Here is a 25,075-nt window from a genome sequence, read left to right as displayed (position 1 = left end):
ACATTATATTAAACTATATTATATATTAAAAATCTAGACTTTTTGTAGTGAACAAAATGGTTGTATGATAGTTGTAAACCTTGTCTTCTTTTTGTCATCTGATTTTGATGACAGTGATGTAGGATGTAGTGAGAGCAGATAGCTTTACATTAAATGTAAATGTTTGGACATAGAAGTATGTAGAGTAGCAGGAATAAAGTCCAGTCTCTCTAAGAATGATGTAGACTTGTCTGCAGTTTGTCATTTACATCCAGTGATATTGTTTAGTGGCAGTGTAGGAAAGACTGCAGTGTGTCATTCATGTAACATGATGAAAAGCTTGACCTTGACTTTAAAAGCCCTGCACACTTACACAGGTTATTTGCCTTGACTGAATAGACCTCCAGTTAGATTGAAGTTAGATGAAGCTCTGCAGTGAATTACGTGGTGTCATCAACAGGGCCACCCCTCCATAAACACAGAACACATGTTGCACGTAGGGCCTCATGATGCGATGGGGGCCTCATTTTGCACACATATGCAGCACAATCATGTGTGCCATAGTGTCGCCCATGATACCTGCACACACCAAGTCAAATCAGTTGAGTGAGTTTGAGAGGAGACAAGGGAGGTCTCAGGTCTGTCATCTGTGATATTGCACAAATCCAGAAGTGTGTTGACATGTGATTGGGACAATACCCATGTATCATGAAACAGATTAGCACCAGCTCCCAATAAATATGGTACAACAACAACAAATTAAAGCAACACACTATTTAACAAACAACAAAATGTGCAGTATTGTGTAATATTGTATCTTCTATAAATGAATGTGGAGAACAAGATTGTTTTGGATTACTGTAGTTCACGTCAAATCAAATCATCTGTCATGTTTACTCTCAGCGTCAGTTACAGAAACCCACCCTGAGACATGAAACAAAAGCTGTTGGTGTTGTTTCATGGGTTTAGGTTGGAAAGATGGTTGATATGATTTCCACTGTGGTAGTACAGTAAGACGCCATCATAACAAGAGGCCAATCAGATCCCTCTCACATTGTTCCCTCCCACTTGATATGATTATATTAAGGCAATTCATCTTATAATATGGTCTGAATTATTTGCTGTCTCAAGTGGATTAACAGGAAAATGCTGATCATATTCCATCTACTGCTGTTGTTCAGAGCGGGACGTAAGTGTAAAAAATCTGATTTTTGGTGTACTAAAGCAGATTTCTTCCAATTTATATTTTGGACAATATTTTTTTAAGTATATTTTCATCTTCTTACATCGTTGTAGAACAGTCCACATATTAATCTGTTATTAATTGCTGCTCTCTTATTTTCAGAATGCAACAATGATGCACCAACTCTTGAGACAAAGATTGTTGGTGTTGGAGGTGATGTGAACTTGACTTGTACTCGTGAGAAATCTGATTACAGTGCCAACTTATTTTGGGTCAGACTTGTTTCTGGAAACTTGCCCGAGTTCTTGGGAGGAACATATGCCTTTGATTATGATGGTGTTAATGAGATTCCTCGCATCACAGCTAAACAAGAGCCTGGAACTTTTCTTCTGCGTATCACTAAAACAGAGCTAAGTGATACTGGATTGTACTACTGTATAAAGGTGGATCTACTAGACATGACATTTTTGAACCAAACATTTCTGAGAATTAAAGGTAAATATGCAGCAAGCAGACTCACACTCCTTAAAAAATGTAATTACCATGCTTTCATCAAACACCATTTATTAACAGCAGTTTAATTTTCCTACATGTCTATATAATCATAGTACATTCCCATCCTTGATAGGAAAGTATTAATTTTCTATAAATAGAATGAGTAAAATATGTTTAATTCTGTGTTTGTATTTGCCAGGACCTGAACCTGATATCACTGCCATTGTTCAAGTCCCTCCATCTGATCCAGTTCATCCAGGAGACTCAGTAACTCTGCAGTGTTCAGTCCTCTCTGACTCTGAGAAGAAAACATGTCTAGAAGATCACAGTGTGTACTGGTTCAGAGCCGGATCAGATAAATCTCATCCCAGCTTAATTTATGCTCATAGAAATAGCACTGATTATTGTGAAAACAGCCATGAAGCTCACTCTCTACAGAAATGTGTCTACAACTTCTCTAAAATCATCAGCTCCTCTGATTCTGGGACTTATTACTGTGCTGTGGCCACATGTGGAGAGATCATTTTTGGAAATGGAACAAAACTGGACATTGAAGGTAAGTGTGGAACATTTCTATATAATGGCAAAATCAGTATTTTATGTGTGTGTAATTAACTTTAATTATGTGGTCCTTATATTGTTTCAGCACTCAACATGTGGGATTTACAGAAGGCCAATGTAGTTCTGTTTCTGTTATGTGCTGCTTTGACTATAAGTCTGATTGTTATTGCCTTCCTGATCTACACCATCAAGAGGAAAACTTTTGATTGTTACAAAGGTAAAATAAGTTTCTTGTATATTTGTCTATCTTTGTAAAAGATAACTTCTTAATTTACATTGCTTTGATTTGTATAAATAACATACAGCATCTGTCACCATAAATCCTTGTTGTTTTGTGTTTTTATCATACAGCTGCAGTTTCTCTGCAAACAGATGCTACAACAGCCAGTGGTAATCAGCAAAGAAAACAGGTAAGGTAGATACAGAGCATGTTTAGTTGCAAAAGTTATTGTCATTTTGTTCTCTATGTACAGAAATATCAAGATTTGCCATCTCCTAACATCTTCATTATATATTTCCTCAGAGAGATGAGGACTCATTGGCTTATTCTGCTCCAGCATTCACCAAAAAGAAAGCTGGCAAAGCAGAAAGAAGGAAAACAAAAACCACAGAGGGAGAGACAGTCTACACTGATGTCAGGGCCTTTGAAATAGATGAATAATCCAAACACAGGATTTGCTAATAAATGCTCACGCACTATTTGTCTGGCACACTGTGGAAAATAAACACATCAAGCCTCACATCAATTTCACATCTGATACTGGTAAGCGTATTTTATTTTGAAAACCATAAAAATGTTAATTGTATAATTTTGACTGGTCTATTAGTGTCTTGTTTCTCAGCTTTTTTGTTTTTTTATCTTCAGGCGGTTGATCACGCTTCCACTCAAACAGGCCTTTTGAGATTTAGATGAAGATTTAACTTGAGTGGTCGGTTTAGGGACATTTCCGGTCTCTTTTGTCCCATATGCAGTTTTAAGTCCCTTAACTATGTGTAAATGCAGTGTAAAACTATTGTATTAAATAAAACTGATGTTTGTGGACATGAGTTGCTTCTTTCCTTCAAACACAAACTCACTAAATCTAATACAATACTAAAAACTTGGTGGCTTTTTTTTTTTTTTTTTTTTTTTTTGCTTTTACGATTGCAATATTTCTGTCTCATGTTAAATTTGGGCGGGAGGATGACCAATTCGATGACTTTCTCATCACTGGTGACCTCTGCCCAGAGACTACACATGGAAATTAGCTTTTAGCTTTATATGGTATAATAAATATTTTGTACATACCTATTTATATGTCACCAAAACAACAAAAACAGAGATGTGTAGAAATTTTGCCCACTTAGAACAATTCTGATCTGAGAACCTTGTAGGGATTGGGGGGAGCAGTGCACAGGCCCTGCTCTGCCTGTGTGGTAACCTGACCTTACCACAGAGCTGACTCACTCTTGTAGTTACTCCTCTCTTTTCACTTTCCTTGTGAGAAAGGTTAGGGTTATATCTCACACTCTGAAACTACAGTGTTCAAGGACCAACAACAGCTGGTCTTATGTTTTGTCCTCACAGTGAAGTTTCAGATTCACACACTTTTGTAATTCTAAACAAAATCCTAGTGCTTTTTCTCATGTTTTTAATGGCTAGTTTGTTGTCTTATTAGATGCAACATGTAAGATGTTGTTGGAGTTATTAAAACCTGTGTTGTTCTCTGTCAGCTTAGGCTGATCTGATTTGCTTCCAGTGTTTATGCTAAGCTAGGCTAAACTCATCCTTGACCTGGTGTTTGTGTTGTTATGTTTGAATCATCCATACAACACTGAATAAATGTCAATATAAAGAGGCTGTTTGATATGAGAGAGCATTTGGACAGTAGGAGGAGGGAAACAGTACATTTGAAATAATGTTAGCCTACAGTGGAGGCGGTGCCTGTGGGCTACACTCTGCATTTTTGTCACATGCACATGGAGACAAAGTAAAAGAGAGAGAGAGAGGGGGGGGGGGGACTGCCAGACAAATGGTGAAAATGGTTTTGTCAGTGAGCTGCTGCGTATTATGGCAAACAAAACACATAGAAAGCTCTTTATGTTGCAGTCACAATAAATGTTGGAGAAATGTTGGACAACAGCAACTATAAAGTGAATACACTCCATTTTTCTGGTCTCACAGCATTTATTAAATCTGCATATCTGCCTTGTAAAGTAAAACCACATGTAGCAGCTACACTGACAGGCACAGGCTGTGGTGGGCCATTTCTCCGCCCTTTGACCAACTAAAGCTGTTTACTCAGAATACATCTGACAATCGGCTTCAACAGGATATATAGTGAGGGGAGAGCTACGTGCAGCCTTTTACTTCCTTGTTCATGTGCTGGTTTAAAGTACAATAATTCTTGTTTAGCATTTTTAAAGATGCAACCACAGGCATCTACAACTATATGCAGCTCTAATCTTAAAATGTACAAATATCAATATTCTCATGTTTGTGTTTTGTTCTAACTTCATTAGCCATTAATTTGGACAGGCTGCCAGTCCATCACCACACCGAATGATGCATATTGAAGCAGACTTTAACAAGGCTGACCTTGCCTTTTTCTTAATAATTTAGCAAATCTAAGGCCACAGTTTAAACTCCTGCTCTTGCCACAGTGATCAGGACTAAATGAGTGATTAGCACCTCCTCCCTCTCACAGCAGCTGCCAGCGAAATATATCAAACCGCAGAAAAGTGAGATGAAAAAATAGTCATGACGCCGCATAAATGAGCAGGCGTGTGTGAATAAGTCCTATCTGTACCCTTTAACTATTCCTGTTAGTTGAGGTGATATTAATAATAATCAGAGCAGTAAACTGTAGTGGTATATTGCTGTTTATACTGCTATAACCTTTTTTCAAAAAAGATAAAACAGGAGTAGAGGCCCAGCTTCCTGACATAAAAATAGAGGGCAAGAGAGGAAGAAAAGCCCCTTTGTATTCACACTTTAGTTTGAAACCTCGGCCACTGCAAATAATGATAAAGATGTCTGTTGGCATAAGTCAGTCAGTGGTTGACATGTCAGTCAAGTGCAAGTGCATTGAACATCTGAAATCATCATTCAACACAAGTAAAAAACCGGTAAGGGTAGATTTGGGGTTTGCAGGGGCTTCAATCATAATTAATCTGCCACCACCATATTTTTCTCACCTTAACCATCCTGTACAGAAAATTTAATTTAACTTAATGGACCAAATTGTGGTGCAAATAATGACATCAGTAAATTGTGCTGACATGTAACAGGGACAATGCAATGCAATGAATCATAAAACAGATTAGCACTAGCTCTTTATTTTTGTGTTTCTGAAAATCAGGATACAACCCCAATAACTATGGTGGTACAACAGTGAATTAAAGCAACACACTACAGAACAAACAACACAAAAATGTGCAGTATTGTGTAAATTGTATCATCTTCGCCCCCTTGTGAAATTCTCTAATATGACCCCAATGACGTGGGTGACAATACCTGCACGAGCCCAAAACAGCTTGACCTTATTAGTGATTATCACCTGAAAGGTACATTCAGATATTGTTGAAATTTAGAATAAAATGAAGAATGATTGAAGATTGTTTTGGATTACTGCAGTTCACATAAAAACAAATCACCTGTCCTGGTTACTCTCAGCGTCAGTTACAGAAACCCACCCTGAAACATGAAACAAAAGCTGTTGGTGTTGTTTCATGTGTTTAGGTCGGAAAAATGGTTCATATGATTTCCACTGTGGTAGCCAACATAACAAGAGGCCAATCAGATCGCTCTCACATTGTTCCCTCCCACTTGATTTAGTTACATTAAGGCAATTTGTTTTATAATATGGTCTGATTTATTTGCCGTCTCAAGTGGATTAACAGGAAAATGCTGATCATATTCCATCTACTGCTGCTGTTCAGAGCGGGACGTAAGTGTATAAAATCACATTTTTTCCATTTATATTTTGGACAATATATTTAGAGCATATTGTCATTTCCTTGTATCAATTTATCACAGTTCACATATGAATCTATCAGTGTTATTAATCGCTGTTCTTTTTAATTTAATTTACAGAATGCAACAATGATCTGATCTTTGAGACAAAGATTGTTGATGTTGGAGACGATGTGAAGTTGACATGTCCCCGACAGACATCTGATCACAGTATCAACTTATTTTGGATCAGACTTGTTTCTGGAGACTTGCCTGAGTTCTTGGGAGGAACATTTTCCTTTGATTATGATGGTGTTAATAAGACTCCTCGCATCACAGCCAAACAAGAGCCGGGAACTTTTATTCTGCTTATCAGTAAAACAGAGCTAAGTGATACTGGAGTTTACTATTGTATAAAAGCAAAGCAACTTGGCGTGACATTTTTGAAAGGAGCATTTCTGAGGATTAAAGGTAAATGAAATACAGCAAGCAGACTCACACTCCTTAAAAAATCGAATTACAATGCTTTTATCAAACACCATTTATAATAGCAGTTTAATTTTTCTACAACTCTATAAAGAGAGAAATATGTATTTCCATCCTTGATAGGAAAATATTAATTTTCTATAAATAGAATGAGTAAAATATGTTTAATTCTGTATTTGTATTTGCCAGGACCTGAACCTGATATCACTGCAATTGTTCAAGTCCCTCCATCTGATCCAGTTCATCCAGGAGACTCAGTGACTCTGCAGTGTTCAGTCCTCTCTGACTCTGAGAAGAAAATGTGTCCAGGAGATCACAGTGTGTACTGGTTCAGAGCCGGATCAGATGAATCTCATCCCAGCTTAATTTACACTCATAGAAATAGTAGTGATCATTGTGAAGAAAACCGTGAAGCTCACTCTCTACAAAAATGTGTCTACAACTTCCCCAAGACCGTCAGCTCCTCTGATTCTGGGACTTATTACTGTGCTGTGGCCACATGTGGAGAGATCATTTTTGGAAATGGAACAAAACTGGACATTGAAGGTAAGTGTGGAACATTTCTATATAATAGCTAAATTAAGAGTGCTTGAGTTTGTTTTAGAATCTGGTTGAATTCTTTAATATATTTTGACATCCTATCAAATCATAAATAACTTTATTATGTGGTCCTCATATTGTTTCAGCACTCAACATGTGGGATTTACAGAAGAACAATACAGTTCTGTTTCTGTTATGTGCTGCTTTGACTATAAGTCTGATTGTTATAGCCTTCCTGATCTACACCATCAAGATGAAAAGCTTTGATTGTTATAAAGGTAACAGAAGTTTCTCACATCAGTCTATGAAACAATATTTCGCAAAAGATAACTTCTTGATTTACATTGCTGATTTGTGTAAACTAACCTATGGCATATTTCATCTTAAATCCTCGTTGTTGTTTTTTTAAACAGCTGCAGGTTCTCTGCAAACAGATGCTACAACAGCCAGTGGTAATCAGCAAAGACAGCAGGTAAGGTAGATACAGAACACGTTTAGTTGCAAAAGTTGCTGGCATTTTGTTCTCTATGTACAGAAATATCAAGACTTGCCATCTCCTAACATCTTCATTGTATATTTCCTCAGAGAGATGAGGACTCATTGGTTTATTCTGCTCCAGCATTCACCAAAAAGAAAGCTGGCAAAGCAGAAAGAAGGAATACAAAAACCACAGAGGGAGAGACAGTCTACACTGATGTCAGGGGCCTTTGAAAAAGATTAATAATCCAAACACAGAATTAGCTAATAAATGCTCACGCACTATTTGTGCACATCACACCTCACGCCTCACATCAATTTCACATCTGATACTGGTAAGCGTATTTTATTTTGATAACCATAAAAATCTTAAATGTATAATTATAATATTTTCTCCAGTCTCTTTCCATAACTGAATGACTTTTGAAGCTGTTATTTTCTAAACAGGCGTCAATTATAATGATGCAAAAATGCTCACATTTTTTCACATGTTTAATGGCTTTGTGTATCGACAGCATTGTGTATTACCTATTAGGTCTTGTTTCATTTCTCAGCTTTTTTGTTTTTTTATCTTCAGGCGGTTGATCACGCTTCCACTCAAACAGGCCTTTTGAAAGATTTAACTTGAGTGGTCGGTTTAGGGATATTTCCGGTCTCTTTTGTCCCATATGCAGTTTTAAGTCCCTTAACTATGTGTAAATGCAGTGTAAAACTATTGTATTAAATAAAACTGATGTTTGTGGACATGAGTTGCTTCTTTCCTTCAAACACAAACTCACTAAATCTAATACAATACTAAAAACCTAGTGGCATTTCAAATTTCTTTGCTTTTATGATTGCATTATTTTTGTCTCATGTTAAATTTGGGAGTGGGGATGACCAATAATGATTAATATTACAATAATAATAAGTAATTTGAAACAAGGCTGATGGATACTGAGATCTGCAGTCACTGAATATGTGGTCCAGATTATGTAGAACAGTGCCACATGTATGATTTGAAATTAGACTGATATGTTTTTAATGATGCCGACATTACTGATGATATACTGTCTCGTTTGCCTGCCTGTTTTTACTGATCAATGTTTTACTGTTTGTTTTCACAGTATAATACAGTATCACCACAACTTGCTTGACTTCAGCAACTATCTCATCACTGGTGACCTCTCTGAAAGCTGTATTTTTCTCTGTCAGCTTAGGCTGATCTGATTTGCTTCCAGTGTTTATGCTAAGCTAGGCTAAACTCATCCTTGACCTGGTGTTTGTGTTGTTATGTTTGAATCATCCATACAACACTGAAATAAATGTCAATATAAAGAGGCTGTTTGATATGAGAGAGCATTTGGACAGTAGGAAGAGGGAAACAGTACATTTGAAATAATGTTAGCTACAGTGGAGGCGGTGCCTGTGGGCTACACTCTGCATCTTTGTCACGTGCACATGGAGACAAAGTAAAAGAAAGAGAGAGAGAGAAAGGGAGACTGGCGGACAAATGGTGAGTTGTTTTGTCAGTGAGCTGCTGCGTATTATGGCAAACAAAACACATAGAAAGCTTTTTATGTCGTAGTCACAATAAATGTTGGAAAAATGTTGAATGATAGCAACTATAAAGTGAATTACACTCCATTTTTCCTGGTCTCACAGCATTTTTTAAATCTGCATATCTGCCTTGTAAAGTAAAACCACATGTAGCAGCTACACTGACAGCACAGGCTTGTGGTGGGCCATTTCTCCGCCCTTTGACCAACTATAGCTGTTTACTCAGAACAGATCTGACAATGGGCTTCAACAGGATATATAGTGAGGGGAGAGCTACATGCAGCCTTTTACTTCCTTGTTCATGTGCTGGTTTAAAGTACAATAATTCTTGTTTAGCATTTTTTAAAGATGCAACCACAGGCATCTACAACTATATGCAGCTTTAATCTTAAAATGTACAAATATCAATATTCTCTGTTTTGTGTTTTGTTCTAACTTCATTAGCCATTAATTTGGACAGGCTGCCAGTCCATCACCACACCGAATGATGCATATTGAAGCAGACTTTAACAAGGCTGACCTTGCCTTTTTCTTAATAATTTAGCAAATCTAAGGCCACAGTTTAAACTCCTGCTCTTGCCACAGTGATCAGGACTAAATGAGTGATTAGCACCTCCTCCCTCTCGCAGCAGCTGCCAGCGAAATGTATCAAACCGCAGAAAAGTGAGATGAAAAAATAGTCATCACACCACATAAATGAGCAGGCGTGTGTGAATAAGTCCTATCTGTACCCTTTAACTATTCCTGTTAGTTGAGGTGATATTAATAATAATCAGAGCAGTAAACTGTAGTGGTATATTCCTGTTTATACTGCTATAACCTTTTTTCAAAAAAGATAAAACAAGAGTAGAGGCCCAGCTTCCTGACATAAAAAACAGAGGGCAAGAGAGGAAGAAAAGCCCCTTTGTATTCACACCTTAGTTTGAAACCTCGGCCACAGCAGTGCTTAAGTTTCCATGCATCACTTGTTTGTCGGTGGTTACTGTGAATGTGTGTTCATCTGTGTCGGTTTGTGTGTCAAATGCAAGCAGCAGTGTGGACACAAAGATAAAGCACAAAGCAGGACTCAGAGTAGATTAAAGTAGTTACTGCAAGGCTTTTGTCCTAAATTACATTTTACAGTTGTTACTTTTCCTGTGTTCACCTTTCTGTTTATAGTAACAGTAAGTGTATTTGTGTCAGGGGATCATTAATTTAACAATATGATATTATTTAAAAGTAACACTTGTTGTATTAGGAACAACTTTATTGTCAAACCAACGTGTTTTGTCCTGTTGATGGCCACAAACCACAACGTGCTGGGCCCATAAATGTCACAGTTTTGACCGTTTGGTTGTCTCTCTGCTTTCACTCTCCATACACCCCTACTGTACTGTCATTTTAGTGTGTCTGTGGTTTGTCGGTTCCTCTGTTCCTGTGATTTTTAAATGTGAATTGCCTTATTATTATTTTAATGCAAGTTAAACACTTTTTGTCAACCTTTTTTTTTATAAAAAATAACACTGTAGGCATAATCTCTCAGCAATTATCATGTTGCCTCACTAATAGATCTTGGGTTCAAACCTCAGCCAGGTTAATTTTTTGTGGCCTTTCACACAGATTCACATGGATAAAAACAGGCAGGCCAGTTGTTTCAAAAGGTCTAAATTTCCAATGAGCTAATGAGTTTCTGTGAGCAGTGACACAGCCCACTCCCACTCTGTCTGCTGTGTCATTCCTGCTGATGTGTTCTGCTACAGCTGACTGTGGGCTGTTGCAATAGATTTGTATTTAAAGGCTACTGGTATCAAAACCCCTCTGAAATGATCCAGTTCATCAGTTATATCCAAAGATGGCAATGATGTAAAAGAGTGAGCATTATATACAATATGCAAGAGTTAGAGCCATATTGCATTAAACATACAATCCAATGTTCTGCCATAGAAGGAAGTAGTGCATCACTTATGTGGCATGCTCATCTTCATATGACTGTAATCATTCCCTAAACTTAGCCATACTATATACATGTCATGAAAGATAACTAACCAATAATTTAATAAAAATGGAACTTAGCATTTTAAATCTTAGTCACTGAACATGGTCATGGTTTGCAGGCTCTCTCAACATCATAGTGAAGACAAGGTCACACCCCTCAAATCACAAAAGAAATCAGCACCTGCAGTCTATTTTAGGGCTCTTAGAAACTAGGTTATAAACCCCACATAAATATGGTAGCACAGCTGTGCACAACACAAAACCTGCTACACTTCCTCCTATTTGCATCAAGGAAAATGAGACAAATGTTTTCGACCTCTGGTAACTTCCATGGGATTTAATTATATTTCACCTGGAAATATATGTGTGTGCTCTTGACAGCTCTGAGGACCACTGTCAGATTAACTGGAGAATTACTTCACATCAACATCATATGGCGTCAGAGCCATGAGGTGGTGGGTTTTTGGTTTTTTTTTAAATTTCCCAGCAGTGACATTGTAAACGGTAATGTTTACTGTGAGTTTCATTTATAGAAACCCACCATGAAACATGAAATGTTTACTGTGAGTTTCATTTACAGAAACCCACCATGAAACATGAAACAAAAGCTTGCTGTTGGTGTTGTTTCATGTGTTTTGGTTGGAAAGATGGTTGATATTATTTCCATTGAGGTAGCACAGTGAAACGCCAACGTAACGAAAAGCCAATCAGACTGCTCTGAAGTTGTCTCCTCCCACTTGATATGATTACATTAAGATGAATCATTGATTAAGGCGGTATAATTTTCAGCAGTCTCACGTGGAATAAGGAGAAAATGCTGGTCATATTTTGTTTAGTGCTGATGCTCAGAATGGGGCGTAAGTAATATAAAGAAAGGTCTGACTTATTCCAGATTTAAAGAATTTTCATTCTTTTACAGTAATTTAGAAGATGGCATATGTTTCTTCATCCCTCTGTTTAATGTCTTTTCAGGATGCACAGGCAAGCAGATTGAGACGAAGACTGTTCGTGTTGGAGATGATGTACACCTGACATGTCCCCGCATAGGTTCAGGAACCTTGTTTTGGATCAGGCTTGTTTCAGGAAACCTTCCTAAAATCTTAGGAAAAACATATAGCTACGAGCCTGATCCTCGCATTACAGCCACCGAGGGGCATGGAACATTTGATCTGCATATTGGAAAAGCAAAGCTAAGTGATGCAGCAGTTTACTACTGTGTGAAAACACAACAAGGAGAATTAATATTTTTAGAAGGAACAGACCTGAGAGTTGAAGGTAAATACAGCAAAAAGTAACAGATTTTTCAGATTCCTTTAATATGGTTTTGTTTTAAAAAATGTGTCAGTATGTCTTTCATGTAAAAATTCATGTTTAATTTTTTTTTAATATTTTTTTTTAATTTCCCAGGACCACAACCTGTTACCACTGCAATCCCTACGTCTGATCCAGTCCACACAGAAGACTCTGTGACTCTCCAGTGTTCAGTCCTCTCAGACTCTGAGAACAAAACACATCTAGAAGAAAAGTACATGTGCTGTTTTAGAGCTGGATCACATCAGTCTCTCCCAAGTTTTAATTATACTCAAGGAGACAGTGTTTATGAGAATAAAACGAACCCAGAGGGAGTCTCAACAAATAAATGTATCCACAGCTTCTTGAAGAACATCAGCTGCTCTGATGCTGGGACTTATCACTGTGCTGTGGCCAAATGTGGAGAGAGATTCTCTGATAAGAGATCAAATCTCACTACTGAAGGTAAGTGCATCATATTTCCATATAATAAGAAAAATAACTATTTTTGTTTTTGATTGGGCTTAAGAATTTGTTCTCTGACATCATATGATAAATTATAAGTTACACTTCTACCAATTAATTTTTCATTTCATTTGTGCTCTTTTTCATTTTATCTCAGCAGTAAATGTTGACCAAGTGCAGGACAAAACAGTTCTCTGTCTGTTATGTGCTGCTTTGGCTATAAGTCTGATTGTTATAGCCTTTCTCATTTATTTAATCAAGAAACTCAAGAAAAATTCTTATCGCTGTTACAGTAAGTGAAGTCACTCATATATCGATCTATCAAACAATATTTGGTAAAGTTGCATCTTCCCTAACACTGTGGTTTTATTTTGTGATACAGCTGCTGTTGCTCTGCAAACTAATGCAACAGCCAGTGGTAATCAGGAGCGTCAGCAGGTAAGGTATACAAAGAAGAGATATAGCTCAAAAACTGATACATGTTTGATAACATATTTACTGTGAGTAAACATGTTATCATGTTTTTCTGCTTGTATAAATATTAATATCTGCCATTTGCCATTTTTCCGTAATGTTTCCCCAGACAGATGAGGATTCATTGGTTTATTCTGCACCAACCTTCACCAGTAGAAAAGCTAGTAAAACAGTGACAAGGGATACAAAAACGACAGAAGAGGAGAGTATCTACACTGATGTCAGAACTCTTGGGTTGGATTAATAGTCTGATCATCTAAACACTGCATTTGTTAATTGATACTGATATAATTTTGTTGGCACACTGTGAGGGAAATGCACACTGAAACTTAATTTCACCTCTGAAGTCAACAGAAAAATATCCATGTATATTTGATAACCTAAAAATAATATTTCTTTTTGACATAATGTGGTTTTGTAAAGAAAGTTAATCATAACACAAAATAAGTACATGTAACAGTTAAGCTTTTGCCACTAGACCTATGTAGTAGGACTCACATATCTATAAACATTCATTTAATTGCACAGTTTTTATCAAAGTTGTTTGTTCTTTTGTCTGTTTGTATGAATATTTATATTTATTTTCAAGTCTGTAAACTTCTTCAATGACCCACGTCTATGTTCCAATGTCATGTCAGAGTACTGTAATGTACTGACAGGAAATGGGTGAGTAGATGTGTTGCTTCATTCTGAATAGACAAATACATTTAATAACCAGATGCTATAATAAAAACTTGATTTTTAATTTGCCATTTACTAAAACTGTCTGTTGTCATTTTGCTTCTGCATAGCTATACACCTAAATCAGTGTGAGAAGCTTGAAAGTATTGTTAAATGAGTAAATGAATATAACACAGCATAAACAACTATTAAAACAATAATTCTTGATGTAATCATGTTAAATTTCTTACTGTTTCTTGTAACTAATTTTAAGACTAAACATGCTCATCTGTTGACACATTTACAGTCCATGGTGTAAGAATATAGTGAAAATATAAATATCATCCCTATCCACATATGCAATAATGGAGGAGGGTGACACAAAATTATTATTAATATCATATTATTACTAGAAATGCCATTAAAAATATACTGTACAGTATGCAGGAAAGGATTATTATTGCACTTAAACATATTCAGCAGTACCAACATAACATGACTATGGCTGACCAGTCATCTGTGACTTTAAGTGCCATATTGTCTATCGTGTTGCACTGTGCACTGTGGAGAACGATCTTTTGCTTCCGTGTATGTCATGTGTATACTACAGACGTAAAAATAATGACCTTGGACTTCAGTTTCAACTTACATGTCCATGTTAATGTAAATACAGCTTAAGACTAAAAACTAGTGAACCCAGAATTGAACCATGAGGCACTCCACAGGCAACATTCATATCATAAAGGTCATGTGGTGTGTTCAAGTCTGCTCTGAAATAGTTGGTGATATCCTGACTTTTCCTCCAGCAATATTAGCAGGTTGAAATTTCTGATTTTTAGCAAAATGTCTTGAAAACTATTGGCTGGATTTACATTTATGGAATGATGCAGATATCCATGGTACAGGAAATGTATTCTAATAACTACAGACATTCCCTGATTTTTCCTCCCATGCCACCATCAGGTCAAAATGTAATTCTTGTTGACGACTAAATACCTGAAAGAGCAATGACATTCCCATCCTGTCTTTGTGTCTTGTGCTAATTTACGAATGTTGCATGTCGACAAATTAAGCTAGGATGGTGAACATGGTGTACACCTGTTCACCATTAAAATGTTAGCAGGGAAAGTGCTGGTGTGGGCACTTTTAGTACTGTGCCACTGTGGGTGGCTGTAGAGTTGTTGTTCTTGTTAAAGCTGAATATTGTTTTCTGTTTTAAACGGGTCAATATCCAGGGGGAAATAGTGTAGACAGGAAAATAAACTTATTGCTTTCCAAGGTATTTGTGGTCAGGTGGTTAGAGGTCACTGGTCACATCACATTTGGGTAACCAACGAAAAACCACTGTAGAAAAACTTGAAACCAGGTGCTTTTCTTGTCACAGTCCAGGTGGAAACCACACAGGATATTATGCAAGTTAACCAATATTTTACTCACAACTTAGACAAATCAAACTTAATCAAGTCTGCAAATCAGTGGTGGTTGCAGCTGTTGAACTCAGAAGAACAAAAATCTCTGACATTATAAAAATGAGCGAGTGAATCGACAAGAAAGAGGTCGTATGCTTCACAGAGACCAGGATGACACCAACGTGACAGGAAGCGCACTTTTGAATCTGTGATAGCCAATGACACCACCTCTTTTGCTCACTGAAATACGAGTGAGGTTCCTGGAAAGAGACAATGTCAAGATGATCCTGTTATGGGTTACACTGCTTGTTCTTCATCAAGTATGTAAGTGCTATCTAATCTGATGTATGTATTCAATTAAGAATTTGCATGCCAACTAGATGTGTGGGGGTAATATATATTACGTTTATGCAAATACGTTTATGCACAAATTTTCTACACCTTTGCTATTTACTGTTTTATGTTTTGTTCGTTTCATTTAATTCAGACTCGCTGGTTCCAGTGATCACAGTTCAACTTGGTGAACCTGTGACCTTGACATGTCCTCTGCCTAATGATGAGATCAGCCGCAGACAGTTTTACTGGTACAAGCAAAGTGCTGGGAATACTCTGAAATTACTTGTAATACTGCGGAAAGTTACAAAATCTGGATATACACCAGAGTTCTTTGAATCCAGATTGGAGGTAACAAATGATAAGAGTTTTGTCAACCTGACCATTGTGAGGACTGATTCAAGAAGATGAGGGAATGTATCACTGTGAAATCTCAGAGTGGATTGGTCGTCCTGTATGGAGAGGGACATATTTGTTACTGAAAGGTAACAGTGTACATTAATAATCTACACACGCTTCATTCGCTGATATAAAGCTGCACTGTGTTAATGTTTAACAAAAATAATTTATTCTGTTGCTGTAGCCACTGATTCAATGCTACATTGTCTTATTTTTTTAAAAAGAAAATAACCATTTCATCACACACTAAGTCTTATAATATCCCGTTAAAACCATAGGTGAGGTAGATTCCTCTGCTTTGTCTTTATTATAGCTCCAATCAGAGTTCCAGGATTCTTATTTTACAATGAGGTCACATGTGCGATATATTTAAATTCTTCTCAGGCTTGGTAAAACATGCTTGGAAAACCCTTTGTTTTCATACAGTTTTGTGCTTATAGGAAACTCTCAGAGGACATCAAACTATACTGTTATTCAGAGTCCGACAGTATCTGATCCAGTTCGTCCAGGAGACTCAGTGACTCTCCAGTGTTCAGTCCTCTCTGAATCTGAGAACAAGACGTGTCCAGGAGATCACAGTGTGTACTGGTTCAGAGCTGGATCAGATAAATCTCATCCTGAAATCATCTACACTGATGGAAATGATTGTGAGAAAAGATCTGACTCTCTGAAGAGCTGTGTTTATCACTTCTCTAAGAACGTCAGCTCCTCTGATTCTGGGACTTATTACTGTGCTGTGGCCACATGTGGAGAGATCATTTTTGGAGATGGAACAAAACTGGAGATTGAAGGTACCTGAATTTTTGTTTTGTTAATGAGGAAATTTGCACATTTAATTATGAAAGTAAGTTGGTGACATAAAACATAATTTACTTTTACTAATTGTTTCAACCTTGTTTCAGTGGTCATGTGGTCACGAACAGCCAGTACAGTTATTTTTCTGCTGTGTACTGTCATGGCTATGAGTCTGATTGTTATCGTCTTCCTCATTTGCGCCATCAAGAAAAACAAGTGTGACTGTTGCAGTGGTAAAATAAGTAACTCATATTTCTCTATCCCAAAGTATTACATTGAAATTGTCTTATTTATTGTCATCTATATATTTTCTCTTACATAATCCAGCTGCTGCTGCCCTGCACAAAAACAGTGGAGGTCAGAAAAGTCAACAGGTAAAGTATTTAAAGATAGGATTAACTTTATCAAAAAAAAAAATGCCATGAAGGTTTTCTAACTTTGTTTTCTTCTATATTTTCTCAGAGATATGAAGACATGTTGGTTTATTCTGCTGTCATATTCACCATGATGAAAGATGGTGGTGGTGCAATAAAGGATGTAAAAGCAGCAGAGAGAGAGAGGATCTATGCTGCTGTGAAGGCTTTTGGACTGGATTAGTGAGTGAATAGGTCTGCTTCGTATCATTCTGTACTGAGCAGTATGATGTAGTTGATGTTTAGAGATAAAGGGTTTATTAGGAAGTACTGTACATATAGCACTGAACGTCACTGAATGTCTCTTTTTCATGCAAATGTACAAACTTGAAAAATACACAGCAAGGGGCGGCCCCTAGCTGCAACATCCTCAGTTCAAGTTAGTCAGGGACCTTTGTTGCATCTCTCTCTCCCTCATTTCCTGCCATCTCTCTACTGTCTGTAGAAAATGCATATAGACACAAAGAAAATACACAAACATGGCAAAGTGATCAGGTTTTTAAAATAGAAAGCAATTGTGTTATTTTCAATTCTTCTCCACTTGAAGAAAAAACGTGGATCAAATCAGGTTATTGCCATTGATGGTGATTATAAATATATGCAATTTAATTTGTATCTCAATTGTGAATTTCTTTTTTTTTTTTCTCTCCCATTGAAGTAAACAGCAAACTTATAGTGATGGTTAGTGACATACATCAGAGGAAAAAGTTAGTAGATCCAATCCACTGAATCAGTTCTGGCACCAATATAGTAGGTGGACTGAATATTAGAGAGATCTAGAGAGTTTAAATTTGAGAAAAGTAATCCACACCTGATTACTGTGCTATGTTTGTGTTTCATGTTCTGACTTTTAATTTTTATTTTTTACTTTGCATTTTTACAAATAGTAAAGAGATGACAGGAAATGAGAGAGAGATGCATCAAAGATCCCTTCACCAAATATTAATTCAGGGACCTGTATCAGTAAGCTTCTGGCATTGTAAGTGTCAGGAGAAAGTCAGATCAGAGCACATTTGGAGGTGAGTTTATTCCATCATTGCGTATAACTCTTGTTTGGAAGCAAACACTACATGACCATAAACCAGCTGTAGGTAAATGTCTACAGAATGTATGCATGTTAGTTTTTCTTTGTTTTTGTTGTGCAGCAATGTCAATAAAAAAATATTTTTCTGGCCCCAAAGTGTTGCTATTGGTGTCATCTGTCATTGTGCAAAGCAGGTTATTCAGAGGATTTCCAAAAAACACGTCAGAGTTACTGAAATCCATCCAATCACATGTTAGGTATAGATGGGATTTACTTTGTTTGACTATGGTACAGATCAGTGACCTGGTGTTAACTGGTGTTCATGTTGTGACTGATCAGTATAAGCCGCCTTATTATACACCTGAGTTTGAGGCTAGACTGGAGGTAATTAACGCTAACAATTTTGTCAACCTGACCATTGTGAGGACGATTCAAGAAGATGAGGGAATGTATCACTGTGAAATCTCAGAGTGGATTAGTCATCCTCTGTGGAGAGGGATGTATTTGTTAATAAAAGGTAATAATGTGAGTTTTATAATGCTTCATTCATTGACCTAAAGCTACCCTTTTTAATTTTTAAGAAAAATAATGGTATGTCTAAACTTCAAATCTCAATCCAGTTAAGATTATATCTAAGATACATTTCATTTCTTAATTTCCAGATGTTCTCTTGATTTTTGTAAAGAAAATAACCTTTGAAATACTATTAAGAGTCACTTGCATCACACACAGAATCAATATTTAGTGAGGTAAATTCCTCTGCTTTGTCCTTATTGTAGCTCCACTTGGAAATCCCCTTGTTTTCACAAAGTTTTTTGTGTTTATAGGAAACTCTCAGAGGACATCAAACTATATTGTTGTTCAGAGTCCAACAGTATCTGATCCAGTTCGTCCAGGAGACTCAGTGACTCTCCAGTGTTCAGTCCTCTCTGAATCTGAGAACAAGACGTGTTCAGGAGAGTACACAGTGTGTACTGGTTCAGAGCTGGATCAAATAAATCTCATCCTAACATTATTTACACTGATGGAAATAAACCTGATGAATGTGAGAAGAAACCTGATGCACATTCTCTTCCTTGAAGAGCTGTGTTTATCACTTCTCTAAGAACGTCAGCTCCTCTGATTCTGGGACTTATTACTGTGCTGTGGCCACATGTGGAGAGATCATTTTTGGAGATGGAACAAAACTGGAGATTGAAGGTACCTGAATTTTTGTTTTGTTAATGAGGAAATTTGCACATTTAATTATGAAAGTAAGTTGGTGACATAAAACATAATTTACTTTTACTAATTGTTTCAACCTTGTTTCAGTGGTCATGTGGTCACGAACAGCCAGTACAGTTATTTTTCTGCTGTGTACTGTCATGGCTATGAGTCTGATTGTTATCGTCTTCCTCATTTGCGCCATCAAGAAAAACAAGTGTGACTGTTGCAGTGGTAAAATAAGTAACTCATATTTCTCTATCCCAAAGTATTACATTAAAATTGTCTTATTTATTGTTATTTATTTATTTTCCCTTTCATAATCCAGCTGCTGCTGCCCTGCACAAAAACAGTGGAGGTCAGAAACAGGTAAAGTATTTAAAGATAGGATTAACTTTATCAAAAAAAAATGCCATGAAGGTTTTCTAACTTTGTTTTCTTCTATATTTTCTCAGAGACATGAAGACATGTTGGTTTATTCTGCTGTCGTATTCACCATGATGAAAGATGGTGGTGGTGCAATAAAGGATGCAAAAGCAGCAGAGAGAGAGAGAAGATCTATGCTGCTGTGAAGGCTTTTGGACTGGATTAGTGAGTCAACAGGTCTGTTTTTATCATTTGTGACTGTACAGTATGATGTAGTAGATGTAGTTGATCTGTTTGCTAAAGGTTTTGTTAGGTAGTACTGTACATATTATATAGTACATAATTTTAGTCAGTCAGTATGTTTATCCAATCCTCTGAATCAGATAGACTAAATATCGGAGAACATTATTCTTTTTACATTCATATGCATTTTTATAGACAGCAGTGAAAGGGAGATGACAGGAAATGAGGGAGAGATGAGGTATCAGTCATTGTCCTTTACTGTAACCAGTGTCAGAGGAGAGAAAGTCAGATCAGAAAATACGTTTATTGCAACATTATGTATAACTCTTGATTGGAAGCGAACACCACATGACCATGAAGCAGCTGTAGGTAAATGTTTTTAGAAGTTATGCATGTTACTTGTTCTTTGATTTTGTTGTGCAACTATGCAAACTATTTGTGAACATAATTCGGAACTGTATCAAACTATGGCAATAAAACAGTGTTGCCACTGCTGTGATCTGTTATTTTGCAAAGGAAGTGTTGGTTATTCTGATTTCCAAACATTTGCCAGAATCACTGAATTCCATCCAAACATGTGTTAGGTGTAGATGGGATTTTGGTTTGTGTCAATTTGATGGTGTTGTTGGTGTAGTGGTGCCTGGAGAAGTGGGTATACTCATAATTTTCACCAGTCAGCTATAACATTAATACTGATAACTGGTGTTAATGTTGTTGTGCTGATCAATTTATGTCCTTTTCAGTTTAGTTCCCTCTCCCTCTCATGAGGGAACAGATCGGAACAGTTGGATCTCTGTAAATATAATAATGTAACATAAAGAGCATGATCTAGACTTGATCTATATGAAAAGTGCCTCAAGATAACTTCTGTTGTGACTCAGCATTATATGAATAAAAACTGACTTGACTCAACTCGACTTATCACCACCACCAGTATCTAGGCCCTGGGGGGAAGTTTCCTGCATATCAGAGGCACCACTTAAATATAACTGCTTCCCATGGTGGCCTTCCACTGCCTGGGTCTAAGCGCCAAAAAATATCTCTCCTGTGCACAATACATTTTCTGAGATTTTCTTATGCTCTCTTGTTCTTGGTCCCTCTTGATTGAACTACTACTGTCTCATTTTGCAAGTAGTCTTTGAGGTAAACCAACAGGTGGGCAGGAGGCGATATTTCTTAACCCAGGAAGGCAAAGTGAAGACATGACCCACCCAGCTCTGCATCTGATTGGCTTACCCTCATATTCTTGCCCTATCCCCAACCAATCATCACTTCCCTTGCCTAAACCTACTCAACCTATGCAACAAAGGCAACAAGTACTAGTTAATCAGAAGCACAGGAGGTCGGGTCATGCCTTTGCGTAACTAGTAAAAAAAAATGACTTTCAGCACACTACTGAACACTACACAACAGAAGGGATTTAGAAGTAGGTATATGCAATGTCAACTGGAAAATAAGCAGATGAACACAGTATACCTGTGTATACTTTGCACTACACCACTGGTACTGAGGCCTTATTGATCATGAAACAGAAACTACCAGCAAAATCATTCTGGGGCTGGATCATAGGAGCCACATATCTCTTAAGTCTTCCTCAAAACTACATTTATTATTGTTTTTCTTTACAAACAACATCCTCAGACATGATAGATTAAAATAAATTAATATTTTGGACTAAGATAATAAGCTTAGATGTAATTGTTTGAATGTAAAGATAGAACATAAAGAGCACATCTGTGTGCTATGATTTTATCTTTTATCATGAAACAGCTTGTTCTCAATAAAGTTAAAGGAACACACAACATTTATTTAATTATAACTGTCAGACGTCAGTTTTATTAATTAACCCACAGTTTTTCATAGACATATGTTCACATTCAGCATTTAACATGAGAGTACACACTTTCTTCAGTCCACTCTTTCTTCATCCTTCCTCTGTTGACTTTCCCTCTTGAAAAATGTACCACGGCATAGTTCTGATCATATTCACCATTAGTCTGTGCAATAAATGAAACACTCATTATTTAATCATGTTGGTATCATACAAATGAAATAAAAACAAATAATGTGATTTGGTATCTGTACTTACAATATCAAGTACTGGTTGGCTCGAGTTGGAATGTTCTCTTTGTAAAGAGGCACTTTCTTTTCCTAATGATGAATGAAAACGGGAATATTATGTATTTAATCTGACTTTTCAATAACAATCCTCAGTTGATTCAACAGGTTTGGGTTTAAAAATGTTTTCTTGGTATGATGTTCCACTTCCTACACTTACCTTTAAATTTTACACACACTGGTGTTCGGCAACAGATGAAAACAACATTTCCAATCACAGAAATGACCAAGCAGACTATTACTATCATCAGTGCAGTAAATTCAGAACTTCCTGTTTGCTCTAGAAAACAAAGGGAAATAATAATGCTTCTGAAACAGAAGGAGACTTATCAGTCATTATGGTTTTTTTTTGTTTGTTTGTTTATTTTTTGATGTTGATGTATTTCACCTCCAGTATCAGACAGAATCAGTTTTGTTCCATCTCTTGATACTTGATACTTATTAACATTTATGTATTTAAATCAGGCTAAATGACTCATTTATGATTCAACTGTAAATACATACTTGTCTCCACTTTAGTTCCTTTACCAAACAGGATCTCTCCACATGTGGCCACAGCACAGTAATAAGTCCCAGAATCAGAGGAGCTGACATTCTTAGAGAAGCGATAAACACAGCTCTTCAGAGAGTCAGATCTTTTCTCACAATCATTTCCATCAGTGTAGATGATGTTAGGATGAGATTTATCTGATCCAGCTCTGAACCAGTACACACTGTGATCTCCTGAACACGTCTTGTTCTCAGATTCAGAGAGGACTGAACACTGGACAGTCACTGGATCAGATGCTGTTGGACTCTTAACAACAGTATAGTTTGAGGTCCTTCGAGAGTTTCCTATAAACACAAAACTGTGAAATCAAGGGGTTTCCCAAGCATGTTTTGAAAGCCTGAGAAGAATTTTCATATATCTTAGATGTGACCTTAATTAATTAGACCTTCAAAAATCATCTTAAATCTTACATCTGAAGATGAAGCATTATAAAACTTTAGAAAAGTAGATCACGTTATTACCTTTTATTAACAAATATGTCCCTCTCCACAGAGGATGACTAATCCACTCCATGATTTCACAGTGATACATTCCCTCATCTTCTTGAATCGTCCTCACAATGGTCAGGTTGACAAAACTCTTATCATTTGTTACCTCTAATCTGGATTCCAAAAACTCTGGTGAATAATCAGGTTTTGAAGTTTTCCGCAGTGTTGCAATTATTTTCGGAGTATTCCCAGCACTTTGCTTATACCAGTGAATTTGTCTGCCGCTGATCTCAACATTAGGCAGAGGACATGTGAAGGTCACAGATTCACCAGGTTGAACTGTGATCACTGGAACCAGCGAGTCTGAATTAAATGAAACAAATGTAGAAAATTTACCTTGTAAAAACACAACATATATAACTTCCTCACATCTAGTTGACATGAAAATTCTTAGCTGAAGACACTGAATCAGATAGTACTTACATACTTGATGAAGAACAAGCAATGTTACCCATAACAGGATCATCTTGACATTGTCTCTTGCCAGGAACCTCACTGGTACTTCAGTGGGTAAAAGAGGGGATGTGACGTGACCACAGTACTATATGTAACACTGACAAATGCGTCTGATTGGTTATAACAGAATAGATTTAACAATACACTTCCTGTCACATTGGTCTCATCCTCGTCTTTGTGAAGCATTTGACCTCCTTTTGTCCATTCACTCACTCGCTTCAATTACGCCTTTTTTTTCCGGCATTTTGAGGGCATTTTTTCTTGAAGAAGTTGTGAAACTGTATAAACAGTATTGACAGCAAATTCAGTGATAGTGATTGTAAATTAGAGAATCAACAGTCCAAAATGAAGTCTAAATGAAGTACACAACCCCTAAACATACACAGAGACCACAAGAGGTGGAGGTGATATACCACATCATATCTGTTTGTTTGGTAGGTAAACTGATGCTGGTCCAGTATGGCAGGGATGGTGTGTTTGTTGTGAGCCAAAATCCATAGTCCATAGTGATCCTGTGGCAGTCTATCCATTTCCCTAATAAGTCAAAACACGCAAAGGACATGTAAAAGTCCTCTGTGAGGGGTTGCTTCTTATAGTCCAAAATTTTTCAAATCTGTGATGGCCTGAATGTCTCAACACATGCATCTGGGATCATCATTGTTAAAAATGTCCTTGATGCTGAGTTTTTAGCTGCTATAATGCCTTGTTTAACATCCAGCCTGTAAATATTTTCTCTGAGATACATGGTGTGATGCATTTTATATATATATTGCACAAAGACAAACAATATCTCTGAGAAACCTAAGTGTGTCCAAAAGAAAAGTCAAGAATGAAATATGAACAGTTTGGACATTGGCTACCAAAGATGAAAGAAAGGTCATATGTTTCACAGAGACCAGGATGAGACCAATGTGACAGGAAGTCTACTGTTGAATCTATGCGGTGATAACCAACCAGATGCAATTGAAAGTGTTACATATAGTATTGTGGTCATGTCACATCACCTCCTTCACTCACTGAAATGCCAATGTCAAGATGATATTTTTAGAACGCTGTGTGTTCTGAAAGGTGCACATTGTTTAGTCCACTCCTGCGGTAGGTTGGCCAAAAATAGTTCATCTTCAAATCTATAACAGGCCTGATGCTGATGCTGAGGACTTCAGGTGAATTTTAAAGTTGTGTTACTTAAAAAAAAAAAAACTGGCTACAAAAAAGCAGCTT

The 25,075-nt window shown here is 36.9% G+C and overlaps 4 protein-coding genes and 1 pseudogene across 9 annotated transcripts in view; 4 read left to right on the top strand and 1 right to left on the bottom strand.

Moving 5' to 3' along the window:
- Positions 1 to 25,075, bottom strand: part of LOC108895087 (uncharacterized) — a 36,733-nt gene that overhangs the window by 5,208 nt on the left and 6,450 nt on the right. Inside the window, exons 7-10 of the mRNA XM_018693752.2 lie at positions 24,237 to 24,388; positions 23,822 to 23,939; positions 23,372 to 23,701; positions 22,865 to 23,194 (exon numbers count right to left, since the gene is read on the bottom strand). Coding sequence (XP_018549268.2) covers positions 22,865 to 23,194; positions 23,372 to 23,701; positions 23,822 to 23,939; positions 24,237 to 24,388 — 930 coding nt within the window. The remainder of the gene's footprint in view (positions 1 to 22,864; positions 23,195 to 23,371; positions 23,702 to 23,821; positions 23,940 to 24,236; positions 24,389 to 25,075) is intronic.
- On the top strand, positions 817 to 3,241 carry LOC108895067 (uncharacterized). 2 transcript variants are annotated; one of them, XR_007813700.1, is made up of 7 exons: positions 817 to 1,168; positions 1,325 to 1,657; positions 1,857 to 2,213; positions 2,304 to 2,435; positions 2,570 to 2,628; positions 2,742 to 2,981; positions 3,084 to 3,241. XR_007813700.1 is itself a non-coding variant. In XM_018693732.2 (6 exons), exons 1-6 carry the CDS (start codon positions 1,126 to 1,128, stop codon positions 2,877 to 2,879), a joined length of 1,062 nt encoding a protein of 353 aa, XP_018549248.1. In that variant the 5' UTR covers positions 817 to 1,125; the 3' UTR covers positions 2,880 to 3,241. The 2 variants fall into 2 exon arrangements, 1 of the variants encoding a protein (XP_018549248.1); XM_018693732.2 differs by having other exon boundaries at positions 2,742 to 3,241.
- On the top strand, positions 6,078 to 8,399 carry LOC108895065 (uncharacterized). The gene is made up of 6 exons (XM_018693729.2): positions 6,078 to 6,147; positions 6,294 to 6,623; positions 6,828 to 7,184; positions 7,325 to 7,456; positions 7,592 to 7,650; positions 7,764 to 8,399. Exons 1-6 carry the CDS (start codon positions 6,105 to 6,107, stop codon positions 7,887 to 7,889), a joined length of 1,047 nt encoding a protein of 348 aa, XP_018549245.1. The 5' UTR covers positions 6,078 to 6,104; the 3' UTR covers positions 7,890 to 8,399.
- LOC108895097 (uncharacterized) lies at positions 11,515 to 14,290 on the top strand. Of its 5 annotated transcripts, XM_051072514.1 has the most exons (7): positions 11,932 to 12,025; positions 12,141 to 12,443; positions 12,576 to 12,693; positions 12,820 to 12,923; positions 13,081 to 13,215; positions 13,306 to 13,361; positions 13,507 to 14,290. In XM_051072514.1, the coding sequence occupies exons 1-7, from the start codon at positions 11,983 to 11,985 to the stop codon at positions 13,639 to 13,641; spliced, it is 894 nt and encodes a 297-aa protein (XP_050928471.1). In that variant the 5' UTR covers positions 11,932 to 11,982; the 3' UTR covers positions 13,642 to 14,290. The 5 variants fall into 5 exon arrangements, 4 of the variants coding, with proteins under 4 accessions (XP_050928471.1, XP_018549279.1, XP_018549278.1 ...); XM_018693763.2 differs by having other exon boundaries at positions 12,576 to 12,923; positions 13,084 to 13,215; XM_018693762.2 differs by having other exon boundaries at positions 12,576 to 12,923.
- On the top strand, positions 15,713 to 18,586 carry LOC108895096 (signal-regulatory protein beta-2-like; annotated as a pseudogene).

This window comes from Lates calcarifer, linkage group LG8 (assembly GCF_001640805.2).
Source record: "Lates calcarifer isolate ASB-BC8 linkage group LG8, TLL_Latcal_v3, whole genome shotgun sequence".
Lineage (NCBI taxonomy): Eukaryota > Metazoa > Chordata > Actinopteri > Centropomidae > Lates > Lates calcarifer.
This window is presented reverse-complemented; position numbering and strand designations above follow the sequence as displayed.